Source organism: Denticeps clupeoides, chromosome 5 (genome assembly GCF_900700375.1).
Source record: "Denticeps clupeoides chromosome 5, fDenClu1.1, whole genome shotgun sequence".
Taxonomy (NCBI): Eukaryota; Metazoa; Chordata; class Actinopteri; order Clupeiformes; family Denticipitidae; genus Denticeps; species Denticeps clupeoides.
In genome coordinates, this window is record NC_041711.1 from 32,497,969 (window position 1) to 32,517,648 (window position 19,680).

General features: G+C 47.6%; 2 protein-coding genes across 2 annotated transcripts in view; both read right to left on the reverse strand.

Moving 5' to 3' along the window:
* Positions 1 to 879: 879 nt before the first annotated feature.
* ibtk (inhibitor of Bruton agammaglobulinemia tyrosine kinase) lies at positions 880 to 18,067 on the reverse strand. The gene is made up of 28 exons (XM_028981019.1): positions 17,916 to 18,067; positions 15,898 to 16,726; positions 14,622 to 14,718; positions 14,423 to 14,547; positions 12,900 to 13,010; positions 12,610 to 12,780; positions 11,260 to 11,377; positions 10,997 to 11,177; positions 10,759 to 10,882; positions 10,372 to 10,549; positions 9,653 to 9,812; positions 8,922 to 9,572; positions 8,743 to 8,829; positions 8,570 to 8,652; positions 8,454 to 8,491; positions 8,162 to 8,258; positions 7,410 to 7,511; positions 7,200 to 7,317; positions 6,629 to 6,689; positions 6,355 to 6,479; positions 6,046 to 6,158; positions 5,838 to 5,977; positions 5,477 to 5,604; positions 4,991 to 5,089; positions 4,727 to 4,879; positions 4,447 to 4,632; positions 1,738 to 1,870; positions 880 to 1,633 (listed from the first exon to the last, which is right to left on the reverse strand). The coding sequence occupies exons 2-28, from the start codon at positions 16,219 to 16,221 to the stop codon at positions 1,508 to 1,510; spliced, it is 4,029 nt and encodes a 1,342-aa protein (XP_028836852.1). The 5' UTR covers positions 16,222 to 16,726; positions 17,916 to 18,067; the 3' UTR covers positions 880 to 1,507.
* Positions 18,068 to 18,245: 178 nt separating this feature from the next.
* Positions 18,246 to 19,680, reverse strand: part of ube3d (ubiquitin protein ligase E3D) — a 32,845-nt gene continuing 31,410 nt past the window's right edge. The window contains exon 10 of the mRNA XM_028981022.1: positions 18,246 to 18,336. Within this exon, the coding sequence (XP_028836855.1) occupies positions 18,334 to 18,336 (3 nt within the window). The 3' untranslated portion in view covers positions 18,246 to 18,333. The remainder of the gene's footprint in view (positions 18,337 to 19,680) is intronic.

Below are 19,680 nucleotides of genomic sequence, written 5' to 3' on the forward strand. Positions count from 1 at the left end.
CCATCGCGGGGAGAGTCCAACTCATTCTTCACGGTCGTCAAACTGTGTGATTAAGACACGCAGGCCGGCCAGGAACCCGTCCCTGACCCCATCTGGCACGCCGCCGCTGTCAAAGTGTGCCTGCTCACGGACGGACGCCGCATCGCTGCGCCAGCTAATCGAGTCGATGGGGTAATCGCTATTCCCCTCACCACGACTGTCTCAGAGACACGGACGGGACAGATCTGGAAATTAGAGACAATTAAAGCTCTTGATCACGATGCGCTTTTTACTTCCTAATGACGGGGGTCGTCCGGTCGGGCCGAAACCTCGGAGGAGACTCAGAGTGGAGTAATTACGCTTACTCATGCAGAGGAGAGGACGGGTTTGAGGTGATGACCGGGATAAATGGCTCCTTCATTCGATTTTTTTCAGCAGGATCCTCACACACACACACACACACACACACACACACACACCTCCGTTTCGCTCAAAATACTCCCTGTGGGAGCAGCAGTGATGACCAAACAACGCGGCTAATTGAAGAACCGAACGACCCGAGGTTCTGGAACCCCAGTCAAGGAACGGGTGATGCCTGCATGTACAGTGAGGGAAGGGCAGGGTGACCTGAGGGGACAGATCCTGAGGATACTGTCCCACGTCGTCACTAAGAAGAAGATGCTCATCAAGAGGCTGCTTAACAAAAGCACATCTGCATGTTTGTGAATTTGCAGAAGAGATAAAATGGGATAAAAGCCAAAGAGTAAGAACATTTTCTTATATTTTAATGAACCAGAATCTTAATAACATAGTTATCCTGATAAATAGCCTGGACCAGTCTGACTCCTCCCCCAGATTAATAATCCTGTCTGAATTCAAGTGAACACATGAGACCATCGCTGCAGATGTGAATTTTTTTTATTTTTATGGCATGCCACCAAGTTATTCTCTTTACACTACAACCCAAAACATCATCTTAAGTGCATCTAAACTTTCAAGATTCATTATTACTCAGAAATTAAAGAAAAACTTTCCTACTGGAGAGTTAAACCACTGGGTTTAAAAAAAAAGAAAAAGAAAAAACTGCAGCATGTATTTAAATCTTTGCACACTTCATACTTTCAGACGCATCCTCCTCATGGTTTAGCTGCTCCCACCGGCCCGGCATCCTGTTGTTCCCAGTGTACACCACAATGAGGACTTTCCTTATGGCACAGCGCTTGCTCTTCCTACCTATCTTATCTTTGGCGACACATAAATCTTCCACAGATAGGGTTAGGCAGTTTCTGGAAGATTTCTTCTTCTTCTTGCTGCTTTCTTCATAACTGTGGCGGGAAGCTGTAATGAATCCCAGTCTCTCCTTCTCATTGGACACATTCAATGGTTTATGCAGGAAATAAAAAGCAGCAGCAACATAAAAGGTTAAACACAGGAGAACTGGAGGAAAGCAGAAGACCACACCCGAGCCACAGCTCGAGGTGCAAATGGAGGATGACTGGGATTTACGGGGACCTCTCGGATTTTTTTATTAGTGCTTATTCCAAGTGGGGGCAGCAATAGGACCCTGGAGAGACCGCTCCACAGTGATCAGCTCATCAGGGTTGTTGAAAGCTTTGTACTGAAGCAACAAGTCCTGAATTGCTCGCTCCTCAATCTGATTAGAAAAAAAAGAAAAAAAACTATATATTAAAAATAACTTCTAAATAAAAAATGGCACATGAACTAAGACTAGGGGTGACACCGTGTGTGAGGAGATACCTGAATCAGAGACAAGGGTTTCTCTCTGCTGCGAATGAGAGCTGCCTCCTGCTGTTTCTCCTCTTCTACTATGGAAGCGAAAGCCACCAAGCCACCTGCTGATGGGCCACCCATTCCTCCCAGCACCCACGGCCTGTAGAGCACAGGAGAAAATGAGACGAAATTCAACCACGGAACTCTTCTATTGCAGCCTTCCTTTATCAAGTGTGAAGACTTATTATAAAATAAATAAAAAAAAGAAAAAAAAAAAAGAAACAAAGCCATCTCTGGACCAAAGCGAATTTAAAATTTGACTTTTTAAACGGCTGCCCACTGCAATGCCTGTTGAAAATCGTGCTAATCGATATCAAAATTGATACTAAATTTTAGCATTGATTAGTATATCACCTGGGGCTTTGAGCACTGTTCTGTTTGTTAGGTGCTTTGTGACAATGTACATTGCAAAAAGTGACATGTAAATAAAGATTGATCGATCGATTGATATTTGAGAATCGACATTTTTGATAACATTAGTGCAAACTTGGAAATCCTGTGAAAGCAGGGTGTTCGTTTACAACGAATTACTGAGACAAATTAAATAGGTACAAGAGAAAAAAAAAAACTACATCCCCTGTGCAAATAGCCCAGTTTCATCACAGACGCAAAGTCATGAGTGGTCAGAAAGAAGAAGGCATCCAGTTGCACTATGTTTGTCAGCATGACTTGTGCAACTATCCTCACCGCCCCTCTAAAAATGAGCATAGGAACAGATCTTTTTTTGGATTACATATGTTTTGCAGGACGTACAGACCAGCCAAAAGTTCGGCCAAAAGCCGAGACTATTAGCCATCTTCTGCTGCTAGTGTGCACGCATGTGTTCTTAATGTGGGTTTGCAATAGTCGAGGAAAAAGAATGTGGACTAAAGGTCCAGGCGAGTTGCTAGTCCCACACAGCCCAGATTCAGGAACGCATTAAACTAAAAGGACATTCGTCGTTCGGGAAAATTAACGAACCACACCGTAATTACAGAGGCGGCGTGCTAGTGGAGCTGAGCAGCTTCTGTCGGCTGCGCCAAACCAATTGCACATGACGCTGTTGGGCAACCGCGCCTTTTCTGCCGAGGCCCCGTGCTGGGTTAACCTCAGCTGAACCGCAATGAGTGACTCGCGCATATTAAAGCCTATTCTCCCCGCTCTGCGACGGCAGCACAGCGCGCGTCTGCTGTGACGGTGTCTTCTGTATTCAGCGGATTGTTGAGAGAAATCGGGGCGAAGGGCTGGCAGAGTCTGCGGCGTTCCACTGGAGTAAAGGGAGTGTGCAACAACGCAACCGTTGTGCAATATACTCGGCGTGCTGAAATGCACACGCACTTTGACACGTTGTGAGCCTGCCCTTATCAGCACAGATGAGCATCACAAACACAGCAGCCATAATAAGCGGACAAAAACGGTCGGAACCGCACAGCGTATGACTCAGCTACCGAGACCCAACACTAACATGATCAGAGTTCCTCTTAAAGCATCGTTCTTGTCATGGCTTCGGTGACTAGTACATTTTAGAGGCTTAGAGGAGAAAATAAAAACCTAGCGGGTTTTTATGCGGTATTAAAAAGTATGCACACCTCTCGCATGCACTCTAAACTAAACGAAACCTATTAATCTACAGGGTGGGCCATTTATATGGACACACTTTAATAAAATGGGAATGGTTGGTGATATTAACGTCCTGTTTGTGGCACATTAGTATATGTGAGGGGGGGGAACTTTTCAAGATGGGTGGTGACCATAGTGGCCATTTTTGATCCAACTTTTGTTTTTTCAATAGGAAGAGGGTCATGTGACATCAAATTTATTTGTAATTTCACAAGAAAAACAACGGTGTGCTTGGTTTTAACGTAACTTTTTATTCTTTCATGAGTTATTTACAGGTTTCTGACCACTTATAAAATGTGTTCAATGTCACCAACCATTCCCATTTTATTAAATGGCCCACCCTGTACATAATTAAGCCACAACTCACTAGCATCATGCTAAACCTGTTAGCGATTCATTAGACATTCATTGGTTTCCAAGAACTGTACTCCAGGTGGGCTTAAGAGCACATATGGGGTCAATGGAGGATAAAGCTGCCTTACGAACGTCAGCATGATCACCGTCTTGGGATAGTTGGGGTAATCACACCTCCTTCAGTTAATGAGTGTCAGACAAATTATCAATTGCAAGTGTATTACTGGAACGAGCACTGACATTCTAAGTTTCTCTTTACGAATGCCTCTCTAGCGCGGATTAGTGTCTCTCCAGACGTATCTTTGTAGATTTAACTACTATTGCAAAAACAACTTTAACATTCTAACACTTGGTGACCACACTGGGAACCACCTTTCAGTGTCATTTCCACTGTGTCCAGAGACACGGGCCTAACTGCAGATGCTAAACGAGACCCCAAGCACAACGCCGCCATCCAGTGGAGAAATGGCCAACACACCTCTGCGGACTCTAAATAAACCCCCATGGCTTATTTAGGTAGGCTTTCTGTATTGAAGAGAAACACGGACAACTCTGTGTTCTGTATTTAAACATTACACTGCATGCTCACTGGACCAAGATTCAAATTAGAGCTTTTAATAAGCCTAGTACATTAACTTTAATTGAAATAATAAAAAAAATATATATATAGATATTTCACCTGAATAAAACATACGGGTGTGTATGTAAGAGTGTAGGTCATACCCCGCTGGTTTATCAGGGTCGTTGGACTCGCCACATTTAAACGTCACTCTCCTGACTGCAGAGCTGGACCCTCCGGAACCCCCAGCAGCCACTGCAACAGCTGGAGAGGTTTTACCTCGTTTCTCCTCCTCCACAAGAAGGTCCCGGAACGACCGCGATGAAGGGGAGGAATGCAGTGGTGTCGCCCTGGCAACAGAGGTAGGGAGTAAGAACTCGGACAGAAAGAATTAAACAAACTTCCAGCTCATGGTTTTGGAGGTAGAAGGAAGATGACCCTCACCACGCCTTGATAGTTTTAGGAGGAGTCATTTCTGGAGGCGACTTCACAACATTGCCTTCTGTGGTGCCCTCTTTGGTTGCCATGGCAATCATCTTTCTCTGCTTTTGGGAGAGCTTGGTTGGGAGTGGAGAAGTTTTACTCGTGAGCCCTGGCCTGTTAACCACGTTAGGAGAAAGTGGTGATTAGCGTGTCTCAGTAATGCAGATTGTTAGTTCAAATGATCAAAGCGCCACCAACTAGGAAATCTACAGCAGAAGCACTTACAATCCTGGGCTTTTGGGTGTGGCGCCTAGATTGAGAGAGTTTGCCTCCATCTCCATTATAGCTCGAAGGTCCAGGATGGGAGGAAGCGGGGGGGTATTGCTATTTAAAAACAGACACAGACAAATAACCACCTTTACCGAGACAGGATGAGATCACTGGACCAATGGGACCAAAGTTCATCCCTTTATCTCTGTTAGATGTAACGCGCCAAATCTGTCCTTACCTGGGATGAGTTGGAAAACTGTTTCCCTTTTGAACTCGAACGAACCACTTAATGTTTTAATTATTAAATATGAATTAATTGGCAATGCCAGATCATGTTTGATACATACTAAATCAGTGCAGTGCCCATTATTAGGATCTCCTTTTTTTAATAATTGTAAAATTATACATCCAAATAATGTTTCCAGTGTACAAACAGTACCCGGGAACTGATGGTGACGTATTGACGGCCAGTGCTGGGATGCAGGTGGTGATATGCCATACCTGCCACTGGATTTGATGGTGGGGATGGGCTCAGGGGTGGAACGATTGGGTGGAGCCAAACTTGCATTCTTTAGGTGTAGGCCTTTGGGTGGGGTCTTGGGTGGCCAAATAGGGCCAGATTTCTCCTCCTGCAACCAAAACAACAGAATGTTAGTAGAGGTGTAGTAGGCGGGGTGGTGCATGTTTCTGGTATGCCTACAGACACTCATTGTCTGTGGGGATTCATTCAAAAATTTATTCAAGACCCATCGAGCACATTAATTACATGATCGTGCTGTGTGCGTTTGGATGGTAACTTTGGATGTGACTGAGGAGCACAACCTACAAGTCAAATATGGACACCACCTGTATGTACTCTAACCTGTAAATCTGGGCGGTCTGGAGGCACTGGGGACTGGAGGTCCCGGGGGCTGCCCACGCCCACACCGCTGCCCTCAGAGTCAGAGGTCATCAACTCATGCAGCGACTCCACGGAGTTAGTCTTCAACGATCCCATATGGTCTGTGGGAAGACGCGTCTTTAGGTGACCTCTGCAGCGTTGGATGACACCTCATTTGGAGGGACTTTACCTGTGGGAGGTGGGCTATGAATGATGTCAGAGAGGTTGTACCCTCCAGAACTGTCAGACCGTCGACGTGGTTTCCTCTTGGCCTTCATCTTTGCCTTCTTCAGCAAAGACTCACTAAGTAGAAAGACAGAAAAGTTGAACGCCCCTGCAAAACCGTTACAATAACGGGTGGGACAAAAACAAACATTGAAATGGCAATCTTTTTACGTATCATGGATCATTATGTATTATTATTTAACCCAGTCAACTGGTTGCAATTTCCACCCCTATTAGCAACACATCAGTAGGTAGCATAATGGAAATGTCGTACGTGTAGGAGTAGTCAGGCTCTTTGTTAGAATTGGCGCTAACAGAGTCAAAGACTTCATCCTCAAACAAACTGAGGTCAGGGGTGTTGGGGTAGGGGGTGATGAGACGCCTCTGCATGGCTGGAATCTGAGAAGATAAACTAATTTAGTATAAAGCCAAACGAAATACTACATGGCTGTAATGTGCCTGGATATGCTAATGGTAACATCCAAAAGGTATCCATATTACTAGAGACCAAAACTTGCTGCTGTCCATAACAGTCAGATTTAACTCACCATTCTCCTGTAAGCGGCAGTGAGCTCAAACAGCACCTCATCACTCAACACATCCAGGGCACTACAAACACAAATAGACGCACACATGCAAGCTAAACATAGAGAATACAGAAACAAAAAATCACATCACATCAATACTAATACAGGGTATTAGCTTCTGAAGCTAAATTTAGACCTTTTTTTAACGCCACTTTCATTAAATTTATGATCCTTCATCAGGATCTTAATTTGACTACATTTGTCCAAGGGCCAGAGTTTTCCTTGGAAGACACAATGAGGGATATATGCTCTACTAAATTAAAATATTAACTGTTATATTATTATTTGATCTAATTATTAGCCTCTCAATGATACTCATATTACCTGTAGTGCAGCAAGACACTATGGGGTGACTGCAACATATATGGGGTGATGCGCACACACACACACACACACACACATATATATATATATATGTATATGTGTGTGTTTGTGTGTGTGTGTATGTAATATATATATGAATAAAAAAAAATTATTATTATTATTATTATTTTTTTTTTTTTAAAGCCTGTAATAATGACTGAACACTCACCGGGACTCCAGCAGGGCACCCATGTTGAGCACGATGAACTGCAGGCAGGAGAGTTTGAGCTGCTCAGCGTTGTACATCGAGGCAAACTCCAGCAGCTCTGCAGCATTCTTCAAAGTCACTACAGGACATCACAACAAGACATGGCCGTCTATGCAATTTAGGACCATCTCAGAGTCTGTGGATCTGTGAAAATAATGGATGAATACTCACAGTTCTCAGTGATGGCAACCTCACACATCTCCTTGAGTCGAGTGATGAGTAGCTGGTCAGCAACGACTAGCACGTTACACACAAACTCCACATTTTGCGATTCTGGCATGGAGAAAGGTAGTCATCTTTTAATAAGATAAAAACAATTGGCAGTTTGGGACTGGCATCCTTCTAACACCATCATGGACATGTAATGTAGACCATGACACTGGACTACATTCTGGACTTCTCCAACCCTACAACTGTAATAACTTTTTTTTTTTCCCCGTTCTTTCTTTCCTATGGTACAAATCATCACAAACCCTTCACTGACACAATTTGCAGGCTCCCTCTACCCTGGAAGGGGGTCCCTCTCTGTATCACTCCTTCCCAACGTTTCATCCTTTCTTTTTTCTCTCTCCTAGAGTTTTTTTTGTGTGTGGAGTTTTTCCTTGTGTGCAGAAGGGTCAAGTGTGGGGGATGTCAACTGTAGGCCCCGTCAAAGCCCATTGAGAAATAAATGTTGTTGTGTTGTTGTTGTTGATTCCCTACCCACTGGTGCCAGATGCCATTGGAACAAGACCATAATGATTAGTAATTTCACCAGCCAGTGGTCATAACTACCATGGCTCTAGAGGACAAAAAAATCTTTCTACAATGTGAAGATGACATTGCAGTGACAACAAAACAAGTAGCAAACAACATGCAAACAATAGTTAACATTAATTACAGTGGGGCTCTGTGCCAACTGATGAGGAAGGAGAGAGAGCTACCTTTAACAGTTGGAGACTCATCTGTGTAAACATACTCCAAGATGACGTGAAGAATCTCGGCTGTCGTTGGCATATCCAGCGCAGAACAACTAGTGGCCTGTAGGGGGCAGACAAAAGCAAGAAACCTGATCACCAAAGCCCAACATGACCCGCAGTGCTCAGTGTATAACTAATGCAGGCGAATTCGTTGCGCAGCAGCATTTAATCCTCTGTGTTTGTGTTTATTTGCATACGTGCATATTTATGAATTTGAGCTTTTTTTTTTTTTAAATGAAAATGAATTGTACCATACCTCAATCCAGGGGTTTCCCAGCATGCTGTTGAAGTACTCTGAAATGAGGAAAAAAAAAAAGTTATAAAATGATAAAAGATGAGCAGAAAGGGGATGAGCAGAAACACTAAACTCACCCAGTCGTGCACACAGTACACATTTGTGACAGGGGAACTCCTTCCCATCTTCTGATCTCAGAGTGACATCACACAGGTAGGAGCTGCAGGAACATGCAAGAGACGGTCAGTCAGCATTCCCACTCGGTCAAGTCAATGAAGACTGGTTATTTTATCTTGAGAACACCACGCACCACTTTTTCTGGTTAAATCTCGGTCTATTGCCCATCTTTTTATTCGTGACACTGATCTTCCCGTTTTCATATTTCACTCCATCCAGCCTGTAAGGTAGAGCGAATATGGAAACCTGGTTGGAAAAACGCTCACTAACTCGATCAATAAAGACGTGAGGTCACACCAGGTCGTATCGTACCTGGCGGCGAGGCTGCCCACACCGAGTTTTCTGGCAACAGCCTGCAGCATCTTCACCGGATTGGCACCCCCATCACCGGCATTACTGGCCTTGACCTTCTTACCAAGCTTGGTGTTCTTGCTCCTTGGTTTGTCCCGCTCTCCACGGTCAGAGGCAGGAAGAGAGCGGTAGACCTCCAGTGCCGAACGGCCCCTCAGGGTGTCTCCCAAGCCCAGCTCGTGGAGGCTGTGGATCAGCTGCTCCTGTTCCTTGTGGCCACGCCCGTGGTGCTGGCTCGTGCGAGGGAACCGGGGCTGGGCACCGTGCACCAGGGCCTCGCAGGAGTCCGTGTAAATGAACTGCAGCAATTGCTCCAGGAGTTCTTCCGGGACCTTCTCCAGCACCAGCAGGTCGCAGCCCACGGCATCTTCGCTCCGCCTCACCTCCCCGTCCTCAGCCTCGTCCTCTCCTTTACCCTGGTCACGCTCGCACAGCAGCAGCTTTCGGAAGAACTCGGAGCGCATGGACAGGATGTATTTGTGGGCGGGGAAGGTGCGATCGCCAGCCTGTAGGGTCACGTCATGGATGCCGTCCATCTCGTCAGCCTCCGACAGCAGAGCGCCCAAGTGTTGGGAGAAAGTGGAGGGAGATATGGAGGGAACCTCGTACAAGCTGAGAACACAACAGGAACAGGAGCGGTTTGAGTGACCATCTGGGGTCAAGTCCTGACATCTAATGCTCTGTGAAGGCACCTGGTTTTGGGATCTGACTGCAGCACGGCATAGTTTCGACCCTTGGAGTCAACAGTGATGCGGACAGCTCGATGGACATGGGGGAGCTTCTCCAGGCGGATCCGTTCATACACACCCCCTGCTTCAGAGTGGCCACACACCTCCACGCCACCCGCAGGGTCTAAAAAGGGACAGGTTGGCAACATGAAATAACTACTAATGCATTACATTTTTTTTATCCAGACCGACTTACAACGTTCTTCCATGTTACCATGGATGAAGTGATCAGTATAAATACATTATCAGTATAAATACATTATAAATGCAGTATAAATACATTATAACAATCTCCAAGCATGCTCTTCACTGACAAGTCTGAGCCTTATCAGGGCTCTTAGTTTGTAAACTCAATATTCTATAGAAATCGAATGAGAATTGCTGGTGTCTTCCTCTTGTAAGTCGCTTTGGATAAAAGTGTCTGCTAAATAAAGTAAAGTAAAGTAAAGTAATCAGTTCCGGTTCACTAGGACCCCCAACTATGAACACAATATTTTTATTCTCTCTGTTCTAGTTTCTATACAGAAGTCAGAAGGTTACAAGTTCATTTAAATCTTCTCTACAGAGGAAGGTCTTGAGCTGCCGTGTGAAGGTGCTCAGTGACTGAGCTGGAAGTTCATTCCACCACCGAGGGGCCGAGACGGAGGAGAGTCTAGATGCTACGACCACACGCAACTACAGACCTTTCTTATCGAGGATCTTCTTGTACTCTCCCAGCCACTGACCACCAAAGCCCTCGCCTTCTTGGGTAACAAACATCACGTTGCTTTTACTGAGAGCGACGTCCGACATGAACACCTGGCGTCCATAAGCCCACCTGCACTGGCGCACCAAGCAGCCAACCGAACGCCAGCAAAACACCTGAAATAATAAACGTAAAGAGACCACGCCCGCTTTATTTACTCAAAAGCAAAATTTCAGAAGTATTAAACACGGGAAAATATGATAAAATATTAAAGTTGCTGCCATTTCAAAAGGCCTCTGCCCTCATGTATTTTTTATTTTATTTCTTTGTTTTTTTTAAAGGTTGAAAGCGGACATTTCGATGGAGTCATTTAAGGATCACTCACTCTTCCAGCCTCGTCGAGGACCACGATGGTCACCTTTTCTCCCCCATTTTCATTCAGGACCTGGGGGTCAACGCGATGGTCCAACGCGCCCCCGCTCACCAAAACCTTTTTGATGTTGAGTTGCCTGGGCAAGTAGCAAGCACAACACCGCAGTGAGCCACCGAACAGGCCACACCTCCAACCGCAGTCGTACGGTACCCACGGTGCGCGAGACCTTCGGTCACATGACAGCACTCACTTGGAGGCCAGTTTCTTGCACTGGTAGTCCGCCAGCAGGTACACGTCTCCTTTCTCAGTCACACACACCGTGGCCCCGTTGCTGGCCGCAGCCGTGGCGATGGAAACGTCCTTGTGGTGAAGAGCCGAGACCTGGCGAGGCACGGTCACACACTTCTCCCCGTTGGGATCCAGCAGGTGGCCTGGGGACCCACGTATTTTACGGCACGAGGATTTTTTAAGAGGATACGATTGGCTGCTGAGAGAGAACCTTCATCTACTCACCCAGCTGGCCGCCATTGAGCCCCAGAGTGTAGACGGCCTCTCTGGTCCACAGAACTGTGTGGAACCTGCCGGCTGCAACACCAATCACCAGCCGCCCTTTCAGAGACTTGCAAGTCACCTAAAACATGAATCAACGCGTTTCTGCATTTAGCAGAGAGACAAAACACATATACTACAAACATACACACCGGTCATGTGACGTGCAGAACTGTAACTTGGGCCAGTCAGAATGACAGACCATTTACTATTGTGCTGGGAACACGTTTTTGGCTCCCTGAGGCTAACCGCTGAAGCTAGCGACCCAAAAATCGAGTCCTACGATCTGACATATGGGACGAGTCGGTGCCACCAACGGGGGTTTGGAAAACCCGGAAAAACCCGGAAAACGGCAAAAAAGGACATGTCTTACATTCAAGGCTGCCACGAAAAGTCCGTGAAACGCACAGAAACAACGCACAATATGACATATTGTTTGTTTTGGTAGGTCATACGGCCCGCCCACAAATCATGTAGAGGCACAGGAGTCGAGTCGTTTATTAGGGACGCCCTGTCCTTCAGCCACTTCATTAGGGACGCTCTGTACTTTGGCCACTAACATGCTACGCCTTGAGCTAACATGCTCATTTTTTCGACATTGTCCAAACATCAAAATGACACATCTTGTCCACGCCCTGTTAGCATTTTTGATGTTAGCTTGCTAACATTAACATGCTAATTTTTAAACATGCTCCAAACGTCACCAAATTTAACGTGACATCTTGGATACGCCCTCTTAGCGTTTTTGATGTTAACATGCTATCATTAGCATGCTAACATGCTAATTTTTAAACATGCTCCAAACGTCACCAAATTTACAGTGATGAATCTTGGCCACACCCTGTTAGCGTTTTTGATTTTAGCATGCTAGCATTAGCATGCTAACATGATAATTTTTGAACATGATCCAAACAACACCAAATTTAATGTGACGCACCTTGGCTACGCACTGTTAGCATTTTTTATGTTAGCATGCTAGCATAAACATGCTAACATGTTATCTTTTCAACATGTTCTAAACGTCAACAAATTTGACATCACTGCCTGCTCTATCGGATACTTTAATAACACCGCCTGATTTCACAGCTGAGACCAGCTCAGGAGGTTATGTCCGCGCTCCTACGAAAAACGTCCGGACAGGAATTTTGGTTTCTAGTTGTCTCTGTAGCTGTCAGTGGGTGAGTTTATTAAGCAGCAGACCAGGACCACAGAGCATCGGTAGGAAGTGGCCTGGTCTGATGAATTCATAGCATCGACCGTCCCAGACCCATGTCCAATTACTAATGTTCTTTCTGTGACGAGTAAAGGCCTGACCTGCTTTGGCACGTGGCTGGCTGTGGGCGGCGGCACCAAGCCCAGCTGGTGGGCGTGGTTGAGGCCAAAGGTGTAGACGTACCCCTCCTCGGTCAGCACTACCGTGTGATCCCTGGCTGCTGCCACTTGGGAGCAGTGATGGGACTGGAGGCCCTCCACCACCCGAGGGACCTGGGGCGTACAGACGACAACAGGGACGGGGTGAACGTGAAAAGGCGAGGTAGCTACAGTCGGACGGGCGGAATATGCCTACGCGTGATCCCGATGGCACAGGCCAGCTAGGCGCGTACCAGATATGTCTGTTCATCCCCGTGTCCAAGACGGCCTCCCTGCCCATGTCCACAGGTGAAAACCCGGCCCTTCTGAGACAAGAACACAGAGTGGAATTTACACAGGACCACCTGGAAAAGAGAGAGAAAAATAAACGCACATTCACACAGTGATAGAGCAGCTCATTTTTATTATTCATAATTCATGCGATACATGTTTACATAAGAGGCTGAACTGTCTACGCCACAATGCCATCCCCGGGGCACGAAGTGGCACGTGTGCTCTCTGGATCGGCATATAACAACTGCACATTGTTTATAATCCCCTCCCCAGCCTCCAGCTTCGATTCGGAGCAGGTCCGTGCCGGACCCCAGACTGTGCCGGGGACAGTGCCGTAAGTGGAAGTAGAGGGCCGAGCACAGCGTCATGACTAATGCAGCACCGTGCTGAAAGGCTGAATGGGCAGAAGAGGCGCCCCGTACAAGGAGGATCACAAAGCCGCGTGCCCAGAGTACACATCGCAGCTTATTTAATTAAAAGAGCATTACGGAAGGATTAATATTTAACTCCTCGCATCTGCGGGACAGAGAGTGCCAGGCATAATGCCTTCTACCTTTCAGTGGACGGAGTGGACACGGGTCAATGAAAGAGTGAGGAATGTGATACTGCAATGCCCCCCAGAAAGATGTGGAGGAAAAGAAGCACGTCTTGTTTATGTATTTTTATTATAATAATTTTTTTACATAATTATCCAGAGAAAGAGCTTGATCACAAAGGAATCGCAATGTTAATCGCAGCGCTACCCTGAATCAGCCCGTTGTCACTGTCGCCTGGGTGTGATCACCCAAACTAGGGGCCAGTGGTGGCCTAGTGGTTAAGGAAGCGGCCCCGTAATCAGAATCCCGATCCGCCAAGGTGCCACTGAGCAAAGCACCGTCCCCACACACTGCTCTCGGGGTGATGGGTTAAAGGATGGGCAGAGGACAAATGTCGCTGTGTGCACCGTGTGCTGTGCTGCTGTGTATGACATGTGACAATCACTTCACCTTGAAACTTGAAACAAACACAGTTGACTGCAAGGTCATCACGTGTGATCACACTAACAGCGAAATGAAACCGTAGAGCCGGCTGCGCACCGAGCGGCACAACAGCCGGCTCCCGTACGAGTCGCGAAACCCGAGCGGCCGTCCCTCACCACTCATTCACTCTCTCGCTAGCCGGGGATTAGCCCTGGATTTTTTCCCCTTTCAGAAATCCCTTTTATGTCCCTATTTAGCAGGCGGGGGCAACACTGATGATGCTTAACTCTACTTCCGCACAGAGCGACGGTCACAACGAGGACGTAAAAACGGTTTCTACCGAGGCCGTGCTCTTCTTCACATCTCCCGTGGGAGAAGGCGGGCAAGAAAAACCCTCTCGGGCTGGGGCGGGGGTGCTTTGCCGCCGGTCTCTGGGGGGGACGTGTTTTGATCGGGGTCCCAAGTGATAAGCCTGTTCTCTGGGAGACAGAGGAAGCAGGTCTCCTCGAATAGAAAACACACACCTGCTTGATGTAGACCCCGCTCCGCGAAAAGATGTCCACGAGCTCCGGATGATGTCTGGTCTCCTGGTTCCCGTGACCCAGGCTGAAGTTGGCGTTGTTGCCCCAGGTGTACGCCTCAGTGGGATCTGATGAGCAAAAACGAGCTCTTGTGGGACAACCACGCTGGAGCGAAGAATACTCACATCAGAAGTCTCCTCACCAGTGTTCCTGAACACGACGTGGGCCGGCCTGTCCTTCATGGTCAGGTCCAAAACAGAGAGGCCTTCTTTATCTTGAATGGACAATACTCCGCCATGCTGGAAAAAAACAAAGGGGGAGGAACCATTTTAGACCCAAGGGCACTGTTCATTACCCTCGGCATAATTTAATAAGCTACCGCTGGCTTGTCCTGAAGTCCTCATCTTAAATACAGACAGTTTAATCCCATGGATAAGGCCCCATAAAAAAATATATATATATATATATATATATAAAATAAATAAAAATAAAGTTACAGGCTATATGTTATATGCTACTAGAGATACCCTTGTACCTTACTGTACTGGTTGTTTAATAGAGACTTTTAAAAAAATGATTAAATGAGGGAATAATTGTGCAGGGAGACAGGGAGTTTTGAGAAGAATAGACAGCAAGTTCCGGCTGGATTATGGTAGAGTGTGCATAGAGGAATGCCGGGGCTGAGATGTTCTCTTCCTTAAGCAGGGGCATGACCATTCAAGGCATCAAAAGTAGCCTAGCGCACATTTGAACAGGAAACCAGAGGCATCTTACATCCTGGGCACGATGGGTGCAGATTTCTCGGGGTAAGAGGAATGTACTGTAGATGGTCTGGGTGTTTTTTGACAGCAAGACTCATAAAAAGTAAAATTGCAACAGTACGGGCGTTTAGTTAGAATGAACTAGGTGGTAGTTTACACTGATCTTTCTTTTTAATTAAGAAATTTCACACTATAAGTCTTCTGATCTTTTGACGGCCATCATAATGCCACGTATGATAGTGCCATCATAATGGGACCATGACGCCACGTAATGTAGACCATGACGCCGGACTACACTCTGGACTTCTCCAACCCTACAACTGTAGGACTTTTTCTTATTGGACAAACCGTCACCACCTGCAGGGTCCCTCTACCCTGGAAGGGGGTCCCTCTCTGTATCACTCCTTCGCAACGTTTCTTCCCACCTTTTTTTCTCTCTCCTAGAGTTATTTTGTGTGGAGTTTTTCCTCGTATGCAGAAGGGTCAAGTGTGGGGGGTGTCAACTGTAGGGCCTGTTGGGACATACTGTATGTGATTTTGGGCTAAATAAGAAATAAATGTTGCTGTTGTTTCTGGGTGATAAGAACTGAAAGAGTCCTGACTTGGTTTACTGGCTCGTGAACTCCCTTCAGTCATGCTTATTGTAGCGACTGATCTTTTCTATGGATGAATGAATGAATGATGCTGGGCCAGATGGATTCATGATCACAGACCCACCTTGACCAGGGCCATGAGGCAGTGGATCTGCCCGTAGAAAGCACTGCGGTGCAGCGCGGTCCATCCCGACTCCCCGTCCTTCGCCAGCAGGTCGGCACCCTTGCTCTCCAGCAGCCACTCCAGCAGGACCCGCTTCCCCAGCGAGGCGGCGAGGTGGAGCGCGGTGCGGCCGAAGGCGTCGCGCAGCTTGCCGGCGTTGCAGCAGTGGGCGGACAGGAAGGCCCGCAGCTGCCCCTCCGTGCCCCGGGTCAGCGCCGCCACCACCTCGTCCGCATGCCGCAAGGAGCGACACTTGGGCGTGCATTCTGGCGTCGGCAGGCTCATCTTCTCCTCCACTTCCAACCCACTGGCAATGGCCCACTACCCCCCTCCGAACCCCAAACCCCCTGCCTCCGGGACCTTTTCACTGTGGCAATGTGTGAAGTTTCTAAATACGTTAAAGCATGTAAACAGCTTAATTAAAGTGCACTCATGAGAGTTTTGGGGTGCTAGAATTGTGCTTGTGTTGAGGTTCCACTGCACCCTAGCAACCCCAGAGGTAAGAAAATTACCTCATCTTAGTTCTCCATGACAACAGCACAAATGAAGACCTAACAAAACAGATGTCATGGAGAAATGTGAACAAGCGCTAGAATGCTTATTCTGATCATGTAGTTTACAAGTGTTTTATTCCAAAAATATGTCTGGCACAAAAAAGGCAACATAGTCAGCGACCCCTTGGGGGAAAAAAAATAAATCTCAAGTCCTTTCTTCCAAGTCCGCCTGTTGAGGGGACCCCTATCCCCCCAAACACTCAGTATGTTTAAGCCTCCATAATTATAAAGGGAACCTGTGAAGGGAGAAACATTTACATTTACGGCGTTTGGCAGACGCCCCTGATGCAGAGCGACTTACAACGTGCTTCCATGTTACCATGGATGAAGTGATCAGTTCTGGTTCACTAGGACCCCCAACTATGAACACAATCTTTTTATTCTCTCTGTTCTAGTTTCTATACAGAAGTTAGACAATAAGAAGGTTCCCAGTTCATCTAAATATTCTCTAAAGAGCTGCCATTTGAAGGTGCTCAGTGACTGAGCTGTTCTGACCTCGAGGGGAAGTTCATTCCACCACTGAGGGGCCAAGACGGAGAAGAGTCTAGATGAGCGTCTTCCTTTTACCTTCAGAGATGGAGGGACCAGGCGAGCAGTACTGGAGGCTCGGAGTATACGAGGTGCAGTGCGAGGTGTAATAAGGGCTGTGAGGTAGGATGGGGCTACTCCATGTTTGGCTTTGTAGGCCAGCATCAGTATTTTGAACCTGATGCGTGCAGCTACTGGGAGCCAGTGGAGGGAGCGTAGCAGAGGGGTGCTACAGAAGGGAGTTGCAGTAGTCCAGTCGTGAGATTACTAAGGACTGAACCAGTAGTTGGGTGGCCTGTGTTGACAGATAAGGACGGATTCGTCTGATATAGCAGAGAAGGAATCTACATGAGCGGGAAAGGTTGCTGAAGTGAGTCCAGAAGGAGAGTTGGTTGTCTATTGTAACAAAGCTGAGCAGCCACAGTCGGTCATGTGATAAAAGTTCATAATCAGCTCGGTTGCGGTCTTGCAGGCCTTGACTGAAAAGATCACGTTGACTTCTCGTCGTAGCCTAAATTGGGGGGGGGGTGACGTGGTCACGTGGTCGGAAAGGACCCATGCGCGCCCATGTTCGGAGTGTCTGAGCGTTACCGCGTTACCACGGCACGGTGTCGGGACATCTGTGCCAACAAGTGACATCAGCGTGGGCCCTGACAAAACAACAACACCGACCTAGCGTGCGCGCTAACCGACGCCCGTAACCCCCGGCGGCGTCCGGGGGCGGGGGGGGTCAGAGGTTGAAGGTCGCTGTCCGCGCGACGGGGACGCGGGCTTAAATCCGGCTTAACCGGCCGACAACCGGCGCCACATAACCAGCCAAGCCCCGAGCGGAAGGAGTCGACCGATTAGCAAGCTAAGCGACTGACACATCGGCGCTGTCGCTCGCAGCGCACTTACCTGCCGCTAGATGAAAGAGGCGGGTCCGCTGGCGCCGAGTCCGGTCGAACACAACACAGGTGTCATGGTCAGTGAAGGAATGGCCGCCGCTCCGGAGATGTTTTTGCGCGTTTGGGCCAGAACTCCGGCTGCCAGGACGGTTCGCGCACCACAGGGGCGTCGACGGCGAGTACGCGGCGTTCCGATTGGCGGGCACCTTCCCGAAAGGCCCGCGCTGATTGGACGAGGCGGTGGGGGTGGCGTGACGTGTCCGCGGAGGACACGCCCGTCGTGCGCCGGGTCTTTTAAGAGCCTCTGGACAGGAGCCCGGAGGGTGAGTGAGGGCTGCGGCGATAACGCTGTTCTCCAAAGCCCAGACCTTCACCCAGAGTCCTTCACCAAGATATGAGGCAGGCCCGAGTAACACTTCTCTCGTTGTTCACTGTAAAAACGACTTTAGCTCGTTATCGGGGGCAAAAATTACAGTGCATGTAAACATGGTGAAGTAAGTATGTAAACATGGCAATTACTGTAATGTAGCCTGCATATCTGAAGTTTAGGAAATATAAGGTTCTGATCATTCGATCGATGCATGTGAAAGAATTAGAACAAGTGTCAATTAGAACAAGTCATTAGTCAGGGAGGGTTATTAGTGCCAGGGATAGAATGACAAAATCGGGGCAAAGTCATTTAATTTTAATGACGCCTGTCACTTTTCAAATTGCTCTGGATAAGGGTGCCCGCTAATTGGCATAAATGTAAACATCACAAAATGAATTCTTCTCATTATTATTTTAACCATTGTGCATTGTGCAACGTTGAGATATACATTTAAGGCACCCGACTCCTTCGTCCAGAGCGACGTACAATCAGTAGGAACAGGGACAGTCCCCCTGGGGTCAAGTGTCTTGCTCAGGGACGCGAGTGGTAGCAAGTGGGGTTTAGTGCACCAGTGCGCGTATATACAGTACAGGCCAAAAGTTTGGCCACACCTTCTCATTCAATGTGTTTTCTTTATTTTCATGACCATTTACGTTGGTAGATTCTCACTGAAGGCATCAAAACTATGAATGAACACATGTGGAGTTCTGTACTTAACAAAAAAAGGTGAAATAAGTGAAAACATGTTTTATATTCTAGTTTCTTTGCTCTGATTACTGCTTTGTACACTCTTGGCATTCTCTGGATGAGCTTCAAGAGGTCTCCAACAGTCTTGAAGGAGTTCCCAGAGGTGTTTAGCACTTGTTGGGGTCCAGCTCACCCCAAACAGTGGGGCAGTGGTGGCCTAGCGGTTAAGGAAGTGGCCCCGTAATCAGAAGGTTGCCGGTTCGAATCCCGATCCGCCAAGGTGCCACTGAGGTGCCACTAAGCAAAGCACCGTCCCCACACACTGCTCCTCTCAGGGTGATGGGTTAAATGCAGAGGACAAATTTCACTGTGTGCACCGTGTGCTGTGCTGCTGTGTATCACATGTGACAATCACTTCACTTTAAACTTTAAAAGGGTTCAGGTCCGGTGACTGTGGAGGCCAGGTCCCCACTTTTTGTTAAGGAGTGAGAACTTTTGTTCTGCACTGAATGTATATACCGGGGCACCCACGTCTAGGTGGCACCGCCGCCCAACGGAACGCGGCGAAACGCTGCGTACGCGTGTGACGCCGCCGCGCATGCGCAGAAGGGCCCGGTTAATTGAACACGAATTTACGTTCCACGTGCGCGTTTCGTGTCGTGTCGTGGGAAGCGCGTCGTGTCCGCGTCCCTCGGCGCGCGAGCGCAGTGGTACGGTC